Below are 25,808 nucleotides of genomic sequence, written 5' to 3'. Positions count from 1 at the left end.
TCCAGGGGGAGGATGAGGTGCCACTCATGTTAACCATGTAAGAGCGGGATCGCAAGAATTTGGAGAACCAATCAAGAACTATGGAGCTAATGCCTATCTCGGAGAGTTGGAAAATTAGAATGTCGTGGTGGACAACGTCAAAAGCTGCGGAGAGGTCGAATTGTAGAAGGACAGCAAACTTGTTACGAGAATGCAGTTGCTGAACCTTAGAGATTAGAGAGGCCAATAGGGATTCAGTGCAGAAGTTGGGTCTGAAGCCATATTGGTAAGGTAAGAGGATGGAGAATCTTTCTAAGTAGGAAGAGAGCTGGGTAGATATGATAGACTCGAGCAGTTTGGTGAGGAGAGGGATATTTGCTATTGGACGGTAGTTGGATGGTATGGAGGGGTCTAGGTCAGCTTTTTTCAGTAAAGGGGTCAATGCGATGTGTCCCATTTCAGTGGAGAATAGGCCTGATAATAGGGCAGAATTTATGAGTTTGGTAAGAGATGTGATGGCCTGTGCAGGGATTTTCTCAAATAGGTAGGAGGGAAATGGGTCCAGGATGCAGTTGCATGATTTTAACTTGAGGCAGAGTTTAAGGGTCTGAGAATCAGATATGAGCTCGAAGACAGTCCAGGATCTGTCGGCAGGGATGGGGTTGAGAGCAGCTAGGGTGGGGTTGGGTTCGGGGGGCACCAGAGAATTGTAGGAGATTGCGGGCGGGAAGGAGCGCCTTAAGGTAGAGATCTTATCATTGAAGAATTTTGCTAGGACCTCGGCTGAAGGAGATGAGGGAAGAAGGGTGGAGTCATTTTTAGTGGTTAGGGAGCGCCAAATGTTGAACAATGTGCCATTCTGGTTTTTGGATTTGGAGATCTTGTCTCCATAGAAGTTCTTCCTTGCTTTTTTTAATATTGAGTTGTAGAGTTTGATATTGACTCTCCAGGCCTGTCTGTCAGATGAGGATTTGGATTTTTTCCATTTTCGCTCTAAGGCTCGACATTTTTGTTTCAGGTCTCTATGGAGTGGAAGGTACCAAGGGGCTTTATGGGGATAGGTGATGGATTTAGTGGTTTGGGGGGGCGAGGGAGTGGTAGGTGAACTTGGAAAGGGCGATCCAGTTGTGCCAATTGTTTTCAGAATCTGCAAGCTTAGGAATGGAGGGGAGGAGGTTGAGGAATTTGGTCCAGAATAGATCGCTCAAAATTTTTTTCCGGAAGGTAATAGAATTGGGGGATCGGGGTGGGGATCCGAGATGAGACATGAAGATGGGGAGGCAGAAGGCCCCTAGGAGATGGTCTGACCACGGGATGTGTTCCCAACGGGTGTCTTCGGCAGACGTTTTATAAGCGGTGAGTTCGAGGAACTGGATGAGGTCTAGGGTATGCCCTTTTTCATGGGTAGGAGCGGATGTGGGGGGGGAGAAACCTAGGGAGATGAGGAAGTCATTGAATTCTATCGTGTCCTTGCTGGTGGAGTCGTCAAGGTGGAGATTAAAAAATTACATTACATTACATTACATTAACGTCTCCGATGATTAGTAATCTTTGGAATTTGAGAAAGGCATTAGTTATGGTCTCGAAGACAAGGTTAGAGGAATTGGACCAAGGGATAGGTGGACGGTATAGTAACAGGATGCCCAGTGGGTGAGGATGGAGCTCATCATTGATTGAGGCTAGCATATATTCTAATGAAGCGTGGGTGCCTCTCTCGAGGAGCTGGACATCAAAGAAGGATTTGTAGAGGAGTGCCAGGCCACCTCCTTTGCGGTTGATTCTGGGTGAAAAGAGGCCTTGGTAGCCATGGGTGCAGAGTTCGTTTTGTGTGAAGAGGTCGTCTTTTGAGATCCATGATTCTGTGATGCACAGGAATCCAGGATCAAGGTCCTCAAGGAGGTCCTTCAGAATTTGAATTTTATTGCATGCGGATCTGGCGTTGCAGTAAAGGGTCGGGACAGGGGTGAGAGAGTTAGAGGCATGGCAGGGGAGGTTAGCATGGGGGACAGGCTTTAGAGAGGTGGGATTGACTTTGCGGGGGTTTTTTCTGGTGGGGTGATTCCTGGGGCGCGTCAGGGTGGGGATTCTGGTGCCAGGGCCAGAATTGTGACTATTTGAGGAGTCGAGCAGGTTGGGAGAGGGAGGGTTCAGGCAGAGAGAGTTGAGAGATGAGCAGAGCAGGAGTATAAGGACCCAAAGGGGTGGCTTCATGGTGGGTTTTTTGTTTGTTTTTTTTGGTCAGAAAAGGGCTTTAGCAATGGGCAGAGACTAGTAACTGGACAAATTCCAGCAGAGGGGCTTAGCGATAGCTAATTGGGTAAGAGCCTTTATAATGCAATCAAGTAAACTGTACAGATCATGATGGAATTTGAACATGGGAGACTTAAGCCAGGCAGGCAGAGTGGAGGCAGCGGACTGTTCAGCAGGGGCTGTAGGGGGCGGAGTTGGTCTCCTACGTCGGACAATTCTCGTCATAGACAGGGTGGAGAAGCATTCTCCCTGAGTACAGGTTTCCTCCAAATGGAGAGGCCCGCGTACTGTCTCCCACGGATTGATTTTAGTGCATCGTACGTGAGGGGAGGAGGGTGGCGCCCTCGTGGGACTTCCACCGGGGCTTCAGGGCTCTGGAAGTCTGAATGAGGTTGGATTTGCTCACTGCATAGGGAGAGCATATGAATGTGTTCGCTGCACAAACGGTTCCAGGAGCTTGGACAGAAGAACCTCATCTGTCCCCTTTGGCTGGGGCTTTCGTTGTGGAGAGGCAGAGCAGAAAAAAAAAAGTGGGTCTCTCCGCCTGCAGGTCCTCTTTTACCCTCTCCCACCAATTGATTTTAGTGTGTCTTACGCAAAGGAAAAGTGCTCTCGCGGGACTTCCAGCGGGCCTGGCAAGTGGCTCCTGGTGCCTTTCACCCCTCTGGCCCGGGGATATGGCATGGAGGGCACCGGATGGCCGGGGGAAAAGGGGAGTCGGTAGTCTGGGCGGGGGTTTAATAGTCGGGCCAGAGGTGCTCAGCCATTCTCATGCGAGTGGGACCCGAGATGCCTAGGCAATGAAAGAGGGAAGTCGAGGTGGCTGCCAGAGGGTGCAAAGGGCCTTCTGTGATGTCCTCCAGCTGGGGAGAAGAGGGCTTAAGAACAGCCATATTGGGTAGTCCGAATGAAGTTAGATTTGCTCACTGCATCTGGGCAGGAGTTCCATGAGCTTGGACTCGAGATCGAGCTCATCCCCACTTTCTTTGAAGACAGGGTGGGGAAGTGCCATCCCATGTGCATGCAGCCTCTGACTTAGAGTAGGGAATTATTTCCTAAATTATAATCAGAGGCATGGGTCCTTCCTCAGCTTAATAGTCGGGCTGGAGAAGCTCAGACCTTCTTGTGGGAGTATAAGGTGTGCAGGACTAGTTTGCCTAAGTGGTGAAAGAGAGAAGTGGAGGGGCTGGCAGTCTCCTGTACAGGAGATGCCTGTTTTGTGAGGGTGAAGGACCTGCTTGTCTCCTCTAACTCAGAGCTGGATTCTGCGCCCCTCTGGAGGGGTGGAAAAAACCAAGCTCCTTCCTGATTACCACAAATCAATTTGACCCTGATAGGGAGAACCCTTGCCCTTTGAGTCATAAGGAGTTTGGGTGTGATCCCTGCTTTCTTTGTAGATGAGGATCGGAGCTGCTGTCCTCTCTGCTTGCTTGTGTTCTCTGACTTGAAGCAGGATTCTGTCCACTGTTTCATCCATAGCCGAACAGCTACCTTTCTGCTTTTGTCTTTCTCTGCCTCTTCAGGGTCACAAGGAGCAGTGCGGTATTTGAACCCACAACTTCATGGGGCTGTAGCTCTAACCCATACGCCAGGCTCTTGGTGCTGTCCCTGGAAGTCTGAATGAGGTTGTATGTCCTCCATGTAGTTCCAGGAGGGCAGTGCAAAGATTGGATCCATTGCAGGATGTTATTGGGGGGGGGGGAGGGGGTATGTGTAGTCATGGTGAGGAGGGTGGGGCATGTATAAGAAGCAGCGCACACTGAAATCAGCATTTGGAGAGCTGGAAGAGGGCAGAGAGAGTGTGTCAAAGAAGAGCTGGAGATTCTACTCAGAGTGGAAGTGTGAAGCAGAAAAGGTCGGAGGGCTGGAAAATGGCAGAGAGAAATGCAGGGTCCACTCAGGGGCAGAAAACAAAGCATGTATCTCTGTCACTAGCAAAGAAAGTTGAATTATTGAAGAAGCTTGATGAAACATGTCTGTACGCCAGCTGGTTGAAGAATATGGCGTTGGTACAACAACCATGACTTAAAAAAACAGAAAGATAAGTTGCTGAAGTTTTACCGTGAGAGTGAGGACCAGAGACTAATGGCAACCATAAAAAACTGCATAGGATGAAACTGAAGATTTAGACCGTGTGCTGATTGTGTGGATTCGTGAAAGAAGATGCGAAGGCATGCCCGTGACTGGTATGATTGTAACTAAGCAAGCCAAAAAGTACCATCAAGAACTGAACATTGGCGGTGAATGTGTATATTCAGAAGGTCGGCTACAGAAATTCAAGAAGCGCCATGGTATCATATGTCTCAAAATCTGTGGTGAAAAAGTTTCTGCCAATTACAAGGCAACTGAAAGGTATATATATTGCTGAATTTGCTATCTGATGGAAATCTATGTCCTGAGCAAATTTACAATGCGGATGAAACAGCTTTCTTCTGGTGCTATGCACTGAGAAAAACACTTAAAGGACAGGGTTACCGTCCTCATCCGTTTCAATGCTGATGGAACCTTGATACTTAATTAAGCATTTACAAGAAAATGTATAGGGGTATAAAGCTCCAATCTGCACCATGCCAGACCTTAGTAGCAAAATTTACCTCCTCCTTTTCTGTGTGGCCTTAGCAACATCCTGGTATATCCTCACTTGGCAATTCATAAACATGAGATACTTATTTCTGAAGAATATCTTAAGTAACCAGTCTGTATCGCCTCTGCTGCTTTACAGATAACATGACCCAATAAAAGGCAACAAACAGCCTTAAGGTTTCTGAGGGTGAAAACTGCCTATAAAAACACCTGAGCTAAACAATAATATCGAAATAACCAATAATAATAAATATTAGTGAAGTGGGCAACCTCAGTGTGGAGGGTCAGCGAAAGGAGAACTTCTCCAGCGCTTCACACTAGAAAGCAAAGGCAGCAAAGCCCCCGCCTGCACACCATCATCGGTTGCCTCACGTGTGCATAAATCAAAATCAGTGTTAAACCACAGTGAAAATCTAATAATACATAGGTGTAAATAAATAGCAGAACCCTCAGAACCCTTAAGACTGTTTGTTGCCTTTTATTGGGTCTTTTGAAGCATCTGTGGCAGCGTTCTTTTTGGAGTCAAGCAACGTGTTACAGATAGCATGTGCATTAGATCCTGACAGAGTCTGCAGACTTATGAGGAAAGGCAGGAGAGGGGCGATATGATAGAGACATTTAAATTTCTTAAACAATACTAATGTTACCAGCCAGCGGAGGGTTTACCCACAGAAAAAGAAAACATTAAATAACAAAACGGAGAAAAAGCCTCAAGTACTTTATCAGAGACTGCAATCAGCATTGATTTTAAGCCGCTCATTTCTTATCATAGGCATAAAAAAACTTCACGTACATATATGAAAATTTCAAATCGGGACTACGCCCACCACTTTTTGGGTCAATTAAACCCTGTGCACAGTGGTGGGCTTAGTCCTGATTTGAAATTTGCAATTTTCTAAGTGGAGTTTTTTTTTTATGCCTATGATAAGAAGTGAGCGGCTTAAAATCAATGCTGATTGCCGTCTCTGATAAAGTGCTTGAGGCTTTTTCTCCACTTTATTATTAAATGCTTTTTTCTGTGGGTAAACCCACCGCTGGCTGGTAACATTAGTACTGTTTAAGAAGTATAATTTGTTGCCAAACTACTATTACTTGAGAGATGTTTAAATACCTATGTGGCATAAAAAGGCATGAGGCCAGTCTCTTTCAACTGAAAGGAAACTCTAAGGTGCGAGGGCATTGGATGAAATTTAGAGGCAATAGGCTCAGGTGTAATCTAAGGAAATACTTTTTTACAGAAAAGGTGGTAGATGCGTGGAATAGTCTCCCGGTAGAGATGGCGGAGACAAAGACTTTGTCTGAATTTAAGAAAGTGTGGGATAAACATGTCGGATCTCTTAGGGAGAGAAGACAGTGGATACGGGAATGAGCAGACTGGATGGACCATTTAGCCTTGATCTGCCATCATGTTTTCTATGAGCTTTGCCCTATTATGGCACTGTTACATCTTATTATTAATTATTTCTATAGTGCTACCAGATGTACACAGCACTGTATAGAGTCATAAAAAGACAGTCCCTGTTCGAAGGAGCTTACAGTCTAAACAGAAAAGACAAATAGGATGCCATCTTCTAGTCAAAAATTCCCACAACTATATGAACCTAAGATCACCTACTCAACAATATTTGCAAAAAAAAAAAGCCAACCAAAAAACAGCAAGGGTCAGCACAAAATAATTGTAATATATTCTGGCAAGTACAAAATAAAGGAAGAAAAGTCTCAGAAAAAATGATAGCAGCATCAATCATAGGCAGAAGCAGGTGAAGAGTGGGGTGACCTGTTGAAATGCTCAGATAAGTTTGAGAAACTTCTATGGAGACACTTTTTTACCTAAAAGTTTTTGAATCACTGAAGAATTGGTGAACTGTTAATTGCACATGCATAATAAGAAAGGTTTTTTTCTGCCTTCTAGAAATGTTAAGCACTTTGGAATATATTTTTATGTACTTGGTCCTAATTGTATTTGATTTTTAATTTTAGTTTGTTTTTTTTCCAATATTAGGTATTTCTTTCCTATCATTATTTGGTGTGATATATATTTTATACTGTAAATCACTTTGACCATTTTATATAGTACAGTGCTCCCCCATGAATTTGCGGTCCCAGTCATTCGCAGTATTTTCTGACTGCGAATGACCGGGCAAGAGAGGGCAGCCGGAGCGCCGGCAAGTGAAGGAAATCACTCGCGGTATGGTCTGACCACTTCTTCCTGTGCTAAAGTCGGGCCTCACCAATCAGGAGCTGCTTTGACATGCGACTTTAGTACAGGAAGAGGTGATCAGAGCATACCGCGACTGATTTTCTTCACTCGCCGGCACTCCAGTTGCCCTCTCCTGCTGCCCTCTCCTGCCACTCCTGCTAAAAACTGTATTTGTGGTTTTTCCAACATTCGCGGGGGATCCTGTGCTATTATCAGGCTTTTTTCCTTTCCTCTTTTGAGCTTGTTAGGATATGTGTTACAATTTTGTGCTGACCCTTGCTATTTTTTGCAATTATTGTTGAGTAGATGATTTCAGTTGTTGAATTATTTTTACCTCATTTCATATTGTGGTTATCTTTCATAATCACAACATATAGGAAAAAGGGCAAGTTTAAATAAAAATAAAGGGCTACATTTACTAAACCGCAGAAGAGCTTCTTACTGTGGGCCGGTGAGGTAAATGCTCCAATGCTCATTCAATTCCTATGAGCATAAGAGCATTTACCTCACCAACCTGCAGTAAGAAGCTCTTCCGCAGTTCAGTAAAACCCAGCAAAAGTTTTTACCTCCTTTCTAAGTCCACTTTTCTCTTATTGTTTAAAAAAAATAAATTTAACTAATAAATTTAACTAAAAGAAAGAACATATTTTATAACTTTGCTTCAAACTAAATTATTGGTTAATAAAAATTACTGCCTACTAAATAAATTACTGCCTACTAAATATTTTCCTGCATGACAAGCAGTAAAAAGATTAGTTGTGAAGACCTCCACTGACCAAACAATTAAGATATAGTTTACCTGTAATATACAGAATAAACACAGGAAGCAATAGGTAGTCTTTTGGGTCGTATCCATGTGAGAGTTATGTTGCCTGAAAAATCAGCAGTCCACTGTAGATTCTGAACTTTATACACAGCTGTGTCATCTAAACAGATAAAATCAATTTAGTGACACAACACTGAAGGGGATAATAATAATAATTTATTCTTATATACCGCCAAAGCCAAAATAGTTTGAGGCAGTTTACAATCAGAGAAACAATCACAATGTAATGTAAAATCATCAAATACATGCATACAGAATAAAAGAAGTAAAAACAAATAAAAGAAGTAAAAATTCTTAGGTTACAAATCGATTAAACAATTTCGTTTTTACTGATTTTCTAAAACTAAAATAAGATGAGGAGTGCATGATTATTATTATTATTATTATTAGGTTCTTATATCCTGCCATACCCAAAGAGTTCTAGGCGGTTCACATCCGTTACATTAGGATCCGGTCTGAACACGGATTTACAAAAATTTTGTCGGAATTGCAGGTAGCGCGGAAGGAGGCAAAGTAGTTTTAGCACAGGTTTATCATAGTTGGGTTGGAAGATAAAAAGGAGGGAGTGGGAAACCAGAAGAGGGGGGGGGGGGGGGGGGGGGGGGGGGGTGGGGGGGGGTTGGAGTGTATGCGGGGAGTAAGGACTAAGGGTCTTGTTCGCGGAAGAGGTGTGTTTTGAGAAGTTTTCTGAAGTCTAGGTAGGTCGGGGCCTCTAGCATCATTTGGGCTAGCCAAGGGTTCAGCTTGGCCGCCTGGAAGGCGAAGGTTTTGTCGATGAATCTTTTGAGCTGGCATGATTTTATGGAGGGGAAGGTAAACAACTGGATTCTGCGGGATTTCTTGTTGGTGCAATACATATTGAAATGTGGGGAGAGGTATTTTGGTGAGAGACCAAATACTGTCTTGTAGCAGATGCAGGCGAACTTGAAGAGGACTCGGGATTCGAAGGGTAGCCAGTGCAGTTGGTGGTAGAAGGGGGTGATGTGTTCCCATTTGTTCAGGCCGAAAATGAGGCGGACAGCTGTATTTTGAATCAGTTTTAGTCTTCTGGTGATTTTTTTTGTGGAGCTTAGGTAAATGATATTGCAATAATCCAGTATGCTGAGGATAGAGGATTGAACTAATAGTCGAAATGCAGTGTCATCGAAGTATTTCTTTATGGTACGGAGTTTCCAGAGTGCTGAAAGGCCTTTCTTGACAGTGAGGTCGGTGTGATTTTCTAGGGATAGATGTTTGTCAAGCGTGACTCCTAGTATTTTTAATGTTTGTTTGAGTGGGAAAACCACCTGGATTGTGGTGTCTTGTGATAATGTTACCCAGCCAATCGTTCAATTTACCTGTCTGGAAAGGAAGAGTTCTGTCTTCAATAATCTTCTGTTAACACTAGGTGAATATCCCATACTTGTGAGTTGATGATGAAATTTACATTCTTCAGCTACATCTCCTTCTCCAGTGCTGTGAAGCCTCTTACAGTTAATACCAAAGCAATTGTATAGCACTAAAGCACAGAAAACAACAATTGAACAGAACTAAAGCACAGAAAACAAGAAGGAGGGGGTATGGGGAGACTCCCCACAAACACAGTTCTGTTCTGCTCTGTAAGAAATATTAAACAAGGTTAAACACTTTAAATAACTTAGGGTGAACGAACCAAAACCGCCCACCAAAAACATGCATTAACCTTATGGAGCTTGGAGAGTCTCTCATTGAAGCACTCTCTTTTCGCTCTTCCTTTGTTTTTATTATTATTATTTATATCTGACTGACAACAGAAAAATCTTCAGCTGTGGACACTGAACTCTGATCCAGAAAATACGCAGCCCGATAGGCCAGGGTGTTAGGACTCATGCTGTGTTAGCAGAAAGAAGATTATCGAGGTAAGAATCTAATTTTCCCTTCTGTTACCGAAACCATACGAGTTCTGACAACAGGTGACATACCAAAGCAGTCTCCCGAGTCTAGGGCGGGACAGATGAGCTTGCCTTATCACTAAGGATCCAAAATCAGCATCTCCTCTCGCTGCTATAGCCATCCTATACAATTCTGTAAACATGTGGAGAGTGGACCATGTAGCTTCTCTACAAATTTCTTCAGGACAAATTGCCCATGCCTCCACCCACAAAGCTGCTACACCTCTGGTAGAGTACGCTCTCAAAACTATGTACATGGAAGATATAGCCATATGGATCCATCTGGAAACGGTTGCCTTTGAAGCTGGCCTGCCTTGCCTAGCAGCCTTTGTCAAAACAAAATGATGATCAGAAAGGCAAATGTCATTTGTCACGTCTAGGTGTTAAAGCTCTTCTCACGTCCACTAATCAACACCATCCCTTTTCTGGGAGCCCATGGACTGAAAAACAGGTAACCTGACCTCTTGATTGATATGAAATGCTGAAACCACCTTTGGTAAAAACAAAGGTATGGTTCGAAGTGTGACTCTTGCTTCCATAATTCTAAGAAACAGATCTCTGAGACTCATTTTACAGAGATGATGGCTACCCAAAGACAGTCTTCATCATTAGATTCAGCAAAGATGCTTCCCACAAAGGCTTGAATGGCACCTTGCTGAGACCCCTCAGTAAAATGTTCAAGTTCCACAAGGGAAACAGCTGCCTTATCGTGGGTCTCAATCTCAGTGACCCCTTTAAGAATCTGACAATATCCAGATGTGAAGCCAAGGATCCCCTTTTCCATATGGGCTCTAAAACATGAGACACCAACCACCTGTACTTTAAGGGACTCCCCATGCCAGCTTGCAGAAAAGCTAATACCAACACTGGTGCACACACAGGATCTATCTGATCCTTAGCAAACCACTTTTGAAATGATCTCCAGGCCTGCATATGCTGTGAAGGTTGATGGTTTCTTTGCCGTGAGGAGGGTAGCGATAACCACCTCCGAATATCCTTTCCACACCAGAGCTTCATGCTCAAGAGCCATGCCATAAGACCAAAGCGTATGTCTGGGAGGCGCCAAATCTCTTACAGGACCCCACCACATCCTCTGTGTGGAGAATCCTCCAGAGTACTGATGAAACCATCCGCAGCCATGAAAATTATTCCGAGCACTCATAATCGAGCACTGCACTGCCGTTACCCGAGGCAATTCCAGAATAAATTCCCTCAGCACCTCTGGAATAAGTTCCAGTAAAGCCAATGCTTTGAACAGAAGATGCATCATAGGATCTTCCCCTTGCTCAAGAGAAACTTTCATCTCCTGGCTTCCAGCCTCTGCCTGAAACTCAGACTCTCCCAGGAGAGAAGTCTCACTTTGGGACAGCAACGGCATAGAGTCCGACCTCCAGTTTCCCCAGTCATTATTAGACTGGTCCTCCGGCTCTTGTTCAGTAACTTCTGCTGTCACAGGCACACTTAGAGAGACTACTCCCCCTTGCGCAGCCACCATCACCCCCTTTGTTGAGAAAGGAGACCCCCCAACAGGTTAAATAGGCTTTCCATAGCAAGTTTACAAAGTCCAGGGTAAATCCCTGATTAGGGCCCCTCAAGGTACCTATCCATGCTTCACTCTGTCTTTTCCTGGCTCCGCAGTGTCGACACACCTGCGCTTCACCTTCACTCCTTCCTCAGGCTCCAAAGGGCTTCTTTTTCCCAAACAAGAGGTCTTTTGCGATTTCCAAACTTACTGGTGCCAGATGGGGCTAATCCCAGAGCTCCCGCCCCTCCCTCACATGCCTTCCATCACAAATATAGCATGAAATAGGGGTATCTCCACTAGAGGAGTCCATTCCTAGTGATTTCTACTCAAATTGGGGGGAGGGGGTGTGTTGAGGCAGATGGAGGCTCTTTATCAAAATCAAGAAAATTCAAGATGACCACTGCTAAAACATGGTCATGGCATAAATGGCCCAGGGAAACCAACTCAAAGGTCAAAAATTCTGGGAAGGATTAAAAAATCCTACCAAGACCACAACCTGCAGATACATAGGGGGGAGTAATTTAAGCAGATGGCACCAGTTAAGCTTTGTTGGACAGAAACTGGGGCTAAAAACAGCCTGAGCTCAAGCACCCGATGAATCAGGATGTGAGCTAGCTTCAAAGGGAATGAACCCTGAGCTCAAAAGGTTCAAAGCAGGCCAGCTGGATAGGAATCCAAAGGTTATCTTGATAGCTGCGGACTTCTGACACAGATTCTGCATCCTCTCCCAGGCAGAGCTGCCCCCATGGGCACCAGGGGTCCTCTCCAGCACCAAAAGCCTCAGACTCGAATAGAAAACCTGAAAAATAATAAATGATCAGAGCAGATCAGAAACACCCTTCTCAACTTGCTTGCAGAAGGAAAAAACTGAAGGGGGCTCCACAGCACTGGAGAAAGAGATGGAGCTGAAGAATGCACATTTTATCCTCCTGCAATCAACTCACAAGTATGGGATATTGACCTATTGTCAGGACTCATATGCTTTACGTAACAGAAAAGCAATTATCAGAAACCTGAAATAAGAGACTGTATGTATGTAGAGTATGAAAGGTAAAAATAAAAATAGGAACTGGACTTTCAGGGTATGGCAGAAATATTGGGCAACATCTAATCAGTGAGTCTCAGTTAATATCCTTATGAAATGATTATTCCTATATTAACACTGGTGATCTATAAACTGCTTCTTTCTACCTAGAAGCACAAAAATTTTAAATGGTGCTTTCAGACAGTAATACCTATATCACACAATTGCAGTCAGCAGACCATTGTTGTACCTGTACAATTGTTCTCATCACTGCCATCTGAACAGTCCAGAAATCCATCACAGAGTTCTGATGTAGCAATACAGGTTTCTCCATCCTGGCAGGGGAAGCCATTGATACAGGATAATGACCTGTGGGTAGCTGTAAGAAGCATAATTCTCAATTCTTTTGTCCAGCAGTTCTCCAGCACTTTCATCTAAAACACTGTCTAGTTCTGTGCATTTCATATGCCGATAAAATTACAAAGAAAAGAATAAGCTCAAATACAACCCTTTGAGTTTGGCTCTATTACAGCTGAATGTGGCATAGGATCTCAACTGTTTGTTGTTGTTTTTGTTTTTTTTTAAATAAAAGGAAATACTTTAAACACTTGCACACTAGGTAATCTAGATCAGTGATCCTCAACCCTGTCCTGGAGGACAGGGTTTTCAAGCTAGCCCTAATGAATATGCATGAGAGAGATCTGCTTATAATGGAGGTGCCAGGCATGCAAATCTGCTCCATGCATATTCATTAGGGCTAGCCTGAAAACCCGATTGGCCTGGTGGTCCTCCAGGACATCTATTTTTTAAGGAACAAACAGAACCATATTTTATCTTCAGTTTAAGGGTATTCTATTAAGGAGGGGATGCATTAACAATGCATGCAAAACATATCAACCAGTCCTCTACACAACCAAATACTTTCCTAAACAAATTATCCATAGTGCAAAATCAACTTCCTCTGCAGAGACATATACCTGGAATAAATAAGCTAACTGGATGACTCTGTAGGAAAGTACAGTAGTTCACTTCATTTGCCACAGAAAAGCATTCTGTCCTGTAATTGCCATAAATTGTAGGAAAACTTACGACAATTCATTTCATCAGAGCCATCACGGCAATCCCTATGACCATCACAATGCTTCCAGTTGGGTATGCAGTTCTGAAACTGCTGGCACTCAAACTCAGATCTGCTGCATCGTCCAGGTTTGAATATTGTGCTGGCAGTTGTATTCAGTACTTAAAAAAAAGCCACAAGAAAGATGCAAAGGGAAGTCATAAAAAGACAATAGCAAGATCAGATTTTCATTTCTTGGGCACTATCAATTAATGACTGTAGTTTTCAATAAGCCCAACAAAATTGTTAAATGTTAAAAATCCTTGTGTCCCACCAGATGGCAGCAGCTGCTCTCATGTTCAGAGCTGAACAGAGTATTAATTAAAACAGACTCATATAATCTTCTAAAAACAAGATCTTAGGTTTAGCAGACCAGAATTTTTTATAAACTAAACAAACTATTGCTCTCTGATAAATTCAATCTTTCCTACAGACTAACCTTATAAAGAATATCCTATATAATAAAAGGTTAGTGGCGCATGCGCTTTTAAAAAAGCGTGATTACTGCGGCCGTGGTGTGTGATCCTTGGCCGTGTTCCATTTTAGAACCCGGCCAATGATCACTCTGGCCACGCCCCTCCTCCCGCCCTCACCAACCCGAAGGAAGCTCAGCAGACCTCCCTCACCAAGCTGGAACCATAACTCCCGCCCTCGCTCACCGCTGCTGCCGCTGATCCTCCTCTTCAGGCCAGCCTGCGATCGTGGCCGGCTTTGGCGGGCCTCTTTCCGGCCTCGGTGGCACGTTCCCTCTGACGCATGGGATTGCGTCGGGGGGAGCGTGCTTCCAGGTTGGGGAGCGGCCTGCGAAGTTCGCTGGGGCTGGCCACCACGATCGCGGCCTGCTTTGAAGAGGAGCAGGCCAGGTAAGCAGGGGGATTAATTCAGGGAGCCAGAGGGAGAGGGAAAGGAGCCATGGAGAGATAGGGAGAGGGAAAGGGGGCTGCTTTGGGGGGGAGGTGTGCTGGGGACAGACAGTTTTACTCTAGGGGGAAGACAGAAGGGCCCATGGAGAGACAGGGAGAAGGAAAGGGGGCTGCTTTGGGGGAGGGGTGTGCTAGGGGGAGACAGAAGGGGCCATGGAGAGATAGGGAGAGGGAAAAGGGGCTGCTTTGGGGGGGAGGTGTGCTGGGGACAGACAGTTTTGCTCTGGGGGCAGACAGAAGGGGCCATGGAGAGACAGGGAGAGGGAAAGGGGGCTGCTTTGGTGGAGGGGTGTGCTGGGGGGAGACAGAAGGGGCCATGGAGAGATAGGGAGAGGGAAAGGGGGCTGCTTTGGGTGGGAGGTGTGTGCTGGGGACAGACAGCTTTGCTCGTGGGGGGGGGGGAGACAGAAGGACACAGACAGCAGCCAAGAGAGAGTGATAAAGAAACACAGACAGACACTCTATTCTAGCACCCATTAATGGGGCTTAAAGACTAGTTTTCCATAATTTCAGGGGAAACAGATGAACACTAAATGTGTCAATCCATTATACAAAATATGTAATAAAAGGATTTGTGAAGTCCATACTATTAGAAAGAACCATTTCAAAACTGGCTCTAGAGTTACAGCTGCTGCTCAGCAACCAAGGACACAGTCCTATAAGTGCTGCTGGTATATGATTTCCATTGCCTATGCCTTTAATTTATCCATAATATTTTAATGACTTGTCTCTTCCCTTTCCCAATGTGTTTTTTACCTTAATTGTTTCTTTTATAACTAAATTGTATTTCTTCTCTAACTCTCCTTATGTTTGACCTTGTATGTATTTATTGAATTTTAATATGTTTAGTAGTATGAGTTTTTGTTAGTTAAGTCTGTTTCCCTCAACTCTGTAACTTTTAATTGTATATCGCTTAGAATTTTGAATAGGCGATAAATCAAATTTTATAATAAACTTGGAAACCTCTTGTGAGAGCAAGAGCTAAAACCCTGAAAATTACTGTATTTTTTGCTCCATAAGATGCACCCTAGATTTAGAGGAGGAAAACAAGAAAAAAAAAAAAAACCCATTCTGAACCAAATTCTCCCTGCCAGGCTTTGCACCCTGTCCCCTCTCTAGTGGTATAGTGGTAGGCCGGGACAGGGCACAAAGCAGGCAGGCCTAATGGCAGGCAGGCCCCATACCACCCACGTACCCCCCCAGTACCTTAAATCATCCCACATACCCCCATGTGCCCCCCAGTACCTTAAATCAACCCCATACCCATATACCTTTAATCATCCCCCCATACAACCACGTGCCCCCATGTATCTTAAATTATCCCCCATCCCCCCCAGTACCTTAAATCATCCCCCCATACAACCACGTGCTCCCCAGTACCTTAAATCAGTGTTTTTCAACCGCTGTTCCGCGGCACACTAGTGTGCCGCGAGATGTTGCCTGGTGTGCCGTACGGTCAGGGCCACCATCAGGGCAGTACCACCAGTCCTGCATTCAGGGGCCCGGAGCTGACAGGGGGCCCGGGCTTCCCCAGGGTCCTAGGCCACAGTCTAGGGAGAGGGGCGGTCCGCCCCACGTGGACAGGAGAGAGCTGGACGGGGGACCCGCGGAGTTCAATACATCTCGAGCCACGAGGCTCGTCTTCTGTTCCTGCCTGCCCTGCAGCTAACATATAGCCGATCGCAAGCGTTCCCCGATGTCAGCGCTGACGTCAGAGGGAGGGCTTAAGCAAAGCCTGCCCTCCGACGTCAGCGCTGACGTCGGAGAATACTTCCGTTCGGCTATTTGTGCGCGGCAGGGCAGGCAGGAAGCAGAAGACAAGCCTCGCGGCTTGAGCTTCGTTTTGCTGAGAAAGTTGCAAAGATGGGCTGGGAGGCAAACACGGAACACAAAAGGGGGGAGGGAGTGCGTCTTGGACACAAGACATGAACTTGGGAGAGAGGAAGGGAGGGAAAGAGATGCTGAGGTGGGGGAGGGAATGGGTTTTTGGACACAGAAGGCATGGACTTGGGAGAGAGGAAGGGAGGGAAAGAGATGCTGAGGTGGGGGAGAGAATGCGTTTTTGGACACAGAAGAAATGGACTTGGGAGAGAGGAAGGGAGGGAAAGAGATGCTGAGGTGGGGGAGGGAATGAGTGTTTGGACACAGAAGGCATGGACTTTGGAGAGAGGAAGGGAGGGAAAGAGATGGTTGTGTACACGGGGAATAGAAGAAAGGAGAATTTTTGGTCATAGGGAGGGAGTGAGGTACAGATAGTGGCATACCAGGGTGGGGGGGGCAGTCTGCCCCACCCCGGGTTTACGTCCCAAGGGGGTGCACAGTTGGCCACCCTCCAGTGTTGTCCCTAGGCCGGCAAACTGCGGCTCTTTAGCCACTTGAGTGCTACCGCCGCCATCTGGAACAGGCCGGCGCCAAGTTCTCCCTGCTTTTCCCTGTGGGGCCGGCCAACTCTCGCCACTCGCGTCAATTCTGACGTCAGAGAGGACGTTCTGGGCCAGCCAATCGCTGCCTGGCTGGCCTAGAACGTCCTCTCCGACGTTAGAATTGACGACGGGTGGCGAGAGTTGGTCGGCCCCGCGGGGAAGAGAAGCAGGGAGAACTTGGCGCCGGCCTGTTCCCGATGGCGGCGGTGGCACTCAAGTGAATTACTTTATATATAGTCAATATAGGCACAGAGTTAAATTTTTTAACATTTTCTAATGGTGGTGTGCCTCGTGATTTTTTTCATGAAACAAGTGTGCCTTTGCCCAAAAAAGGTTGAAAAACACTGCCTTAAATCATCCCCCTATGTCCCCCCAGTACCTTTTTTAATCATTCCTCCCACCCATATCTTTAATCATACCCCCTAGGTACCTTTTTAAATTCCTCCCTCCTTAGACGGCTTTCATCTTTCCCAGCCAGTGGCGCCACAGGCCAGAAGCGCAGAGATCAAGAGCAAGCCCTCCATGCCCACGCTGATCTCCGAATGGCTGCAGTCAGTTCTCACGAGAGCTGACTACAGACATTCGGAATCGGCGCGGGCCCAGGTGGGAGCTCAGAAGGCTTGCTCCTGATCTCTACGCTTCTGGCCTGTGGTGCTGCTAGCCGGGAAATACGTTGGACCACCAGGTACGACGGCAGCGAGCGGGTTTTAAAGATGCAGTGGTGGCGGGTTTGTTTTGTTTTTTAAATATGCAGCGGGTGCAGTGGGTTTTTAATTAAAAAAAATATGCGGCAGGGGGTTTAAAAATATGTGGCGGTGGCAGATTTAAAAGACGTGGCAGCGGGCTTAACAAATTAGTATCTTTGATTCATAAGAAGCACTTACATTTCCACCCCCTTTTTGGGGGTGGAAAAAGTGTGTCTTATGGAGTGAAAAATACAGTATAATTTCTTTGAAGTAAATATCGGTAAAATCAGATTTATTCTTTGCAATTTGGTTGTCTTAAAAAGGGGAACAAATCTCACTTGTGTAAACAGGACAGTCTTCCTCATCAGATCCATTTATACAATCTCTGTAGCCATCACAAACCCAGCTGTTACTGATGCATGCTCCATTGGTACATCGGAAATAATTGGGCCCACAGGTAGGTGGTGTTTTAGTGGTAGAAGGAAGTGATTCTGAATCAAAACCAGAAATAAAATTAATTTAGATGACTCTGATATATGCCAGGACAACAAAAGCAGCCCAAAAATACTCGAGTACCTGAATAAATTAATGTTAAACGTTCTGAACTCCCTTGGGAGAAAGGCATAGCAAATTGAATAAATAAATAAATTTCAGAAAGATGTAAAAATGTATTTTCTTTCGCTACTTGAGTCATCAATAATCTTTGATGGTCAAAACATTTATTGTTTTATCTGGACAGCATTAACAATGTGAACTAGCATTAAGTGATATAAGCCTTACAACCACTCATTTCAAAATTCAAAAACGTATAATTTTTAGGGAATTAATTTCAAATAATCAGTGGCTCTGAATCATGATCATAAAAGTATTCTATTGCAGATCACTCATAGAAAATGGCTGCTGTGAGCTCCTGTAGTCTCTCGAGACTATGACGGGAGCTCACGGCAGCCATTTCCTATGAGTGATCTGCATGGGGCAGGAGCATAGGAAGATCGCTCCTGCCCCAAAAACCCACTAGACCACCAGATAAGGCTTAAGGGATTCTGGGGGAAAGCGGGAGAGAGGTGGGGATGGTCCGGAATACAGCTTTAATTCTGGGGGAAAGCTGGGGGGGGGGGTCAGAATCGGCCTGAATATTATTAACATTTTTTTAATATTTGTGGGCGGGCTCTGCCCCTAACCCCCGTGAATATTGAGGGAGAAGTGTAATTCTTTAAGGAGAGGAGACACATGGTCATAATTGTGCTTACCAAAAATGAGTCTCGCAGCAGTATTCTGTATTAGCTGGAGTCTCTGAAGGCTAGCCTTAGATAAGCCCACGCACAGTGAATTGCAATAGTCCAAACATGCCAGAATGACTGATTGGACCAAGACAGAAAAATGCTGTTGGTAGAAGAACGGTCTAACTTTCCTCAAAACACAAAGACTAAAAAAACACTTTATTGCAAGAGAGTTAATTTGATTCTTAAATGTGAGTGAAGAATCAATGACAATGCCTAATACTAATGAGGAAAACTCAATTTTCGAAGATTCTCCCAAATCTAGGTTCGCAGCAGAAGGAAGAGAATCTAATTTAGGGCCCAGCCAAAGAAGCTTTGTCATAGCAGCATTTAATTTCATCTGGACCATAAGAACATAAGAAGTTGCCTCCGCCCAGCAGTCCGCTCCTGCGGAGGCCAATCAGGTCCATGACCTGTAAGTGATCCTTTGTCTAAAACCTTTCAATCCCCATTATTCTTCCATCTATACCCTTCCAGAATCCTATCTCTACATCTATCTATATCCCTCAATCCCCGTATCCTTCAGGAACTTGTCCAATCCCTCTTTGAATCCCCTTAATGTACTCTGTCCTATCACATCCTCCAGAAGCGCATTCCAGGTGTTTACCACCCTCTGAGTGAAAAAAAATTTCCTAGCATTGGTTCTAAACCTGTCCCCTTTCAATTTCTCCGAGTGCCCTCTTGTTCTTGTAGTTCCCAATAGGCTAAAGAATCTGTCCCTTTCCACCTTCTCTATGCCCTTCATGATCTTGTAAGTCTCTATCATGTCTCCTCTGAGTCTCCGCTTCTCCAGGGTGAAGAGCCCCAGCCTTTCTAGCCTGTCTGCATATGAAAGGTTTTCCATACCTTTTATCATTCTTGTCGCTTTTCTCTGAACCCTCTCAAGTATCTCCATGTCCTTCTTTAGGTACGGCGACCAATATTGGACACAGTATTCCAGATGCGGGTGCACTATTGCGCGATACAGCACCATGATGACTTCCTTTGTTCTGGTTGTAATACCCTTCTTAATAATATCCAACATTCTGTTTGCTTTCTTTGAGGCTGCTGCGCATTGTGCTGTTGACTTCATTGTTGTGTCCACCAGCACACCCAAGTCCTTTTCAAGGTTACTTGCCTCTAGTACTAATCCCCCTATTTGGTAGCTGAACATCGGGTTCTTTTTCCCTAAATGCATGACCTTGCATTTCCCTACATTGAAGTTCATTTGCCATTTATTCGCCCACTCCTCCAGTTTGTTCAGGTCCCTTTGTAGGTCCTCACATTCTTCCACAGTTCTAACCCTGCTACAGAGTTTAGTGTCATCCGCAAATTTTATAACTTCACACTTCGTCCCCATTTCTAGGTCGTTGATAAATATATTGAACAGCAGCGGTCCGAGTACCGACTCCTGCGGAACTCCGCTCGTGACCCTCCTCCAGTCCGAGTAGTGGCCCTTCACTCCAACCCTTTGCTTCCTGCCTGCCAACCAGTGTTTAACCCATCTGTGTACGTCCCCTTCCACCCCGTGGTTCCACAGCTTCCTAAGTAGCCGCTCATGGGGTACTTTGTCAAAGGCTTTTTGGAAGTCGAGATAAATGATGTCTACGGGTTCCCCTTTGTCCATCTGGCTGTTTACCCCCTCAAAGAAGTGCAGTAAGTTTGTCTGGCACGATCTTCCTTTGCAGAAGCCATGTTGGCTCGCTTTCATTAGTCCATCAGTGCCAAGGGCTGTAGTTTTGTAATACAATGGTTAATATTGGCTGATAAATTAACTAGATCTGGATCGACCTCGAGTAATATAAAAATGTCATCAGCATACGTCAATAGGGTTTCGTGAATATTCAGGTCATAGTATTTCAATGTACTCATACAGATGTTGAATAAGATCCGAGACAGTGGAGAACCCCGGGGTACACCACAAGGGGCCCTCCAGGATTTTGAAGTAGATCCCTCCATATTAACTTAGTAGGAACGATACGACAGAAATTTAGGGTTCTTTTTACTAAGGTACGCTATGTGTTTTAGCTAACACACCCATTATAAGTCTATGGACGCGTTAGCATTTAGTGCGCGTTAAATGGCTAACGCGCCTTTGTAAAAGAGGGGGTTAGAAAACCATTCCAGGGCTGTCTGATTGAGACCAATTTCTGAGAGCAAGAAACGCAAGATGTCATGATTAATGACGTCAAAAGTAGCAGATAAATCAAATTGAAAAATAGCGTGGTTCTTACATAACTGCATTTGTTGAATCTTTGAGAGCAGGGAGACCAGGAGTGTTTCCATACTAGAATTTGAGCAGAAATCGTGCTGGAAAGTTGGAGGATAGAAAATTTCTCCAAGTAATTTGAGAGTTGGGAAGCAACAATTGATTCCAAAAGTTTGGTTAGAAGGAGCCATTGGCAATCAGTCTATAGTGAGAGGAGACAGCAGGATCGAGGCCTGATTTTTTTCAAGAGAGGAGTAAGATTTATTGAACCCATATCATAAGAAAAGTATCCATTTTCTAAGGCATAATTCAGTAGCGTAGACAACCAAATAATGGTTTGAGATGGGAATATTCGCAAATAAATAGGATGGGAAGGGGCCAAGAATACATTTAGATTTCATTTACTCTCCATGGCGTCTATCTCTTCTATACCACTGTAGTTCCTTTTCTCATCTTTCTTTTTAATAAATTTGTAAACCACCTTTGATAGATTTCTCTTAAGTGGTATATTAAGTTCAGAATCAACTTGGAATATCTGACATGGAGTAATGGCTCATGAATTAAACAAGCTACCAGAGATACATGCATATAGTTCGCAAAGTTTCTAACCAAGTCAAAAGTCGACGAGGCAATCTATATGCGATTCTAAACATGGGTCCAATAGTTCTTTCCTAGTCTCCCATGTTGGGTCCAACACCTTCCCCTACCTATTTTCTCTAGTGTCCAGCATCTTATCTCCTTACTCTCCCCAGGCAACATAGACTGGCATCTTTTCCCTCCCTCCCCAACCTTCCCCACATGGGTGCTGTGCCCCATGCCTTTTCTGACACTTCATAGATGATGTGCACCAGCATGGAGCCTTCCTGTACAGGCCTGCACTGAAGCACCTTCTACCCTTTTCCCAATAAGGGGAGGATTGAAAAAAGTAGCCTAATGGTTAAATCAGTGGGTAAGAACTAAAGGGTGACCAAAAAGAGCACCTCCTCTCCCCCCACTCCTAGGAAAGAGTGGGTTCCATTGGACCAGCTCTCTGCCAGGAAGGAGCATCCCCAATTAGTCCTACCCCGCTGGTCAATCAAAATGGCTACCAAGGCTGCAGTGGGAGGCCACTAGATCACTTGGGCATGTAAAAACTAGGCTCTCAAACCCCACCACTGCCTAGTTAGACCTACTCTGGAAGGGGAAGGGGTAGGGATGGGAGCAAGTAGAGAGTGATGACAGAGGGCGTTTCGATTTCAACCGAAAATACACTTGCATTTTTGATTGAAACTAAAGGATGACTAAGCCCAAATTCAGAGCTGACTTCAAATTCAGTTAACCTCTAGTGAGAACCAGGGTTCAAATCTCACTGCTGCTTCTTGTGACCTAAGGCAAGTCACTGAACTCTTTGTACTACCCTCAGACACAAAACTTAGATTGTAAACCCTCCATGGAAAAGGAAATGCCTACTGTACCTGAATGTAACTCACCTTGAACTACTACTGAAATGTACAATCTATGGTGTAAAGTGAGGGAAGACATTAAAAGATCTAACCATATATACTATACTGACCGGCTCAGGGAAGAAAGTGGATTTTAACTTATCATAGGTCAGAAAGGAGAATACCATGATTCAGATTGGAGGGGAGAGAGATTGTGACTGAAGAGAAGGGTTAGGTGCCCCATTTTTATCCAAAGATGGCTATTCTAATTTTGAGTGGCAAAAACTACCGAGATTAAGGAAATTTTCAGCTGAACCTAGATGTCCAGATTTTCAACTGACAACACACACTGCCTTGTCTGAAAATGGCCTCATATTTCTTAATTTTATTTTTGTATGCGATTGTAAGAAAAGAACTATACAAAATGCTTTTACCGCCACAATTCTTTTCATCAGACCAGTCTCCACAATCATTTTCCTCATCACATTTCCATCTATTGGGGATGCAATGTCCATTCTGGCACTGGAATTGGTAAAAATGGGAGCAGCTGGAGACATCGGTTGGATTTTCTAATGACAAATATATTTCAGGTTCAGGTTTATTAGATCTGCTTAACCATTCTGGGACATAAAATCCATTCAAGCGGGTACAAATAATAAAAATCAGAAATTAGAAAGAAACGCCATACAGTTAAATCAAATTTCTTCAAGATATTGGCTGCCATAAAGCATACAAATACAGTGGTACCTCGGTTTACAAGTGCACCGGTTTACGAGTGTTTTGCAAGACGAGCAAAACATTCGCAAAATCGGCACCTCGGAAACCAAGCGCGCTTCGATTTGCGAGCGCCCCCCCTGCGAACCGGCACCCTCCCCCCCCGCGATCCAGCACCCCCGCCGCCATCGGGCCCCCCGCTGCCATCGGGCACCCCCCCCCGCCGCTACCTAAGGTCCCCCCAACCCACCCGAACCCTCTTCTTACTTTCCAGTAGCCTCCGCAGCAGCACCGGCACCAGCATGTCCTGTGCGTGGTGCTGGTGCCTGAAGATCTGCTTCCTGTGCAAGGCCTGAGAGTTCACGTCGAACGTGAACTCTCAAGGCCCAGCACAGGAAGCAGATCTTCAGGCACCGGCACCACGCACAGGACATGCTGGTGCCGGTGCCGCTTTGGAGGCTACAGAAAAGTAAGAAGAGGGTTCAGGTGGGTTGGGGGGACCTCAGGTCGCGACGGGGGGGTGCCCGATGGCGGCAGGGGGGGTGTCCGATGGCGGCGGGGGGTGCCGGTTCACGAGGGGGGCCTTCGGGGGGAGCAGCGCTGCTGGCCTCGGGGGGGGGGAAGGTGGGGGGTGGAAACATATCAAAGCAAGTTTCCCTTACTTCCTATGGGGAAACTTGCTTTGATATACGAGCATTTTGGATTACGAGCATGCTCCTGGAACGGATTATGCTCGTAATCCAAGGTACCACTGTATATACAAAAACTAGCAATTCTCCACCTTTATAGCTATAAATTTTATAGCAAATACATACATTCTACTAAAATGTAAGAAAAAAGCCTCAGAAAACTCCTTTCAAAACAAAATCATCAGAATTTTAAATCCTATCACTGGCAGAAAAAACTTCCCATTAAAATTATTATTGTCCTCTTAGCACTGCTACCACTTTTCATTTCTATAGCGCTGCTAGACATATGCAGTGCTGCACATTAGAACATTCAAGACACAGACCCTGCACAGAAGAGCTTACAATCTACTTAACAGACAAATATAACAAGCAGGGGTTTGAGGAGTTCATCAGCATGAATGCCTAACAGAGAGTGGGGGTTAGGAGATATTTAAGCAACCTCGAAGAAGTAGGTCTTGAGCCTGAATTTGAATACAGGCAGGGATGGTGCTTGATGTAGTGATTCAGGGAGTCTGAATTTCCAGTTATTTGATAAGCAAACATCTTTTTACTTATTTTGATGAAATAAGGCTTTAGTTGAAACTGTCCATGTTCAGTAATGACCAGTGTCTATGGTTCCCTGTAGCAGCTAAGCAAAATGCTGGCAACCGTTGGACATGGACAGTTTCAGCTAAAGTCTTATTTCGTGCTGGAGAGGAACAGCGTTTGATTTAACCTTTGGTGTGAGATGTACCTGAGTTTACCCCTGATGAAGGATAAGAAACGGGGCTCTATAGGGTGATCAGTTGGCACTCCCAGACAACAGACCCTCTTATTAGATGGATGTTGGTGGCTTCTGAGATAAGTCCTTGTAGATGGTAGTTAAGTTCATTGGACATATGTGATTTCCTGCTTTCACAAGGCTCATTAAGAAGGATTTTTGCACTTTTCTGTGCTTTTTGAAATTCTGGAAAGTTGTGATTTTGCGTTCCCATGAACTGATTGCCTCCCTCAGATATTTATTAAATTTTCAGAACCCATTGGTGTTTCTAACTAGTATTAATTAAGTAGTGCAAACTTGAAAGCCTGTAGGTTCAAGACAGTTCCAAGAATTGAGAGTAGGTCTCTTTCTTCCAGTTCCAATATATTAATCCTATGCATCAAACACTGTAATTTCAACTTATTTGACTTTTAAAGTTGGCCAAGACAAAATGCTACATTACCACAAAATATTTGCAAAGAAACGATGTAGCAATTATATTACTCACCACAATTTGCTTCATCAGAATAATCTCCACAATCATCTGTTCCATCACACTTCCAAACCAGACTGACGCACAGTCCATTCTGACATTGAAAGCTGGAGGAATCACAAGACCTATGGAACTCAGGTACATTGGCTATTAAAAAAAACAAACAAACCCAAAGATAAACATATCATTACATTTGCACCCTTACAGAAATGAGGTACTGCATTCTATTTTATTTCATCCGATATCCCATTAGCGCCAGTAGCGTGAGGTCAGGACCTTCAAGGGATTCAGTGAAGGCCCAAATCAAAAGCTGGGGCTCCCAGCAGCTGCTCCTCCTTACCTTCATGCCCAGCGAAGTTCAGAGCATCCTTGCCGGTGTCAGGCATTCAAAGAATTGTCTACAGATGCTGAATCCCTTGACGGCTCAAGGCTGACCAATCCCAGGCCAGAAGAGTGTTTTGGCTCCTCCTCCTTAGTGTCCTGTAGTAATCAAGCATAGGAACGCATCGTGCCATTGGGGGATTCAGTTCCTGGTTCAGTTCCTGTTTTTCTTTTGATTGGTTAGGCTGGCAGAACTGCTGAGTCTGCCCAACCAAATTAAAATAACCCCCCCCCCCCCAAAAAAAAAAAAAAGCCTTTAGGTGATACTATTCGGGTACTGAATCCGTGCATGCACTAAGGTAACTGCATGTGCAGTGGCGAAGAGTGTAGGTGCAGAGTTATCCTTGTGGCTGCCATGGAACAGCTGAAGGGGCTTCAGTGGTGGACTAGTATTTGCTTCAGAGAATGTAGCTAAATTAAGCACATCTCTGATAGCCAATGTGGAATTGATTTTTAT

The 25,808-nt window shown here is 44.8% G+C and overlaps 1 protein-coding gene across 2 annotated transcripts in view; it reads right to left on the bottom strand.

Annotated features, from left to right (window-relative positions):
- SORL1 (sortilin related receptor 1) overlaps window positions 1-25,808 on the bottom strand; it is a 240,475-nt gene that overhangs the window by 54,216 nt on the left and 160,451 nt on the right. For both annotated transcript variants that reach the window (XM_033918566.1, XM_033918567.1), the window contains exons 29-34: window positions 24,986-25,117; window positions 22,770-22,904; window positions 17,785-17,937; window positions 13,387-13,536; window positions 12,548-12,676; window positions 7,812-7,938 (exon numbers count right to left, since the gene is read on the bottom strand). In XM_033918566.1, the coding sequence (XP_033774457.1) occupies window positions 7,812-7,938; window positions 12,548-12,676; window positions 13,387-13,536; window positions 17,785-17,937; window positions 22,770-22,904; window positions 24,986-25,117 (826 nt within the window). The remainder of the gene's footprint in view (window positions 1-7,811; window positions 7,939-12,547; window positions 12,677-13,386; window positions 13,537-17,784; window positions 17,938-22,769; window positions 22,905-24,985; window positions 25,118-25,808) is intronic.

This window comes from Geotrypetes seraphini, chromosome 13 (genome assembly GCF_902459505.1).
Source record: "Geotrypetes seraphini chromosome 13, aGeoSer1.1, whole genome shotgun sequence".
Lineage (NCBI taxonomy): Eukaryota > Metazoa > Chordata > Amphibia > Gymnophiona > Dermophiidae > Geotrypetes > Geotrypetes seraphini.
The sequence above is the reverse complement of the archived record's forward strand: the minus strand, read 5'-3'. Positions and strand labels throughout refer to the sequence as shown.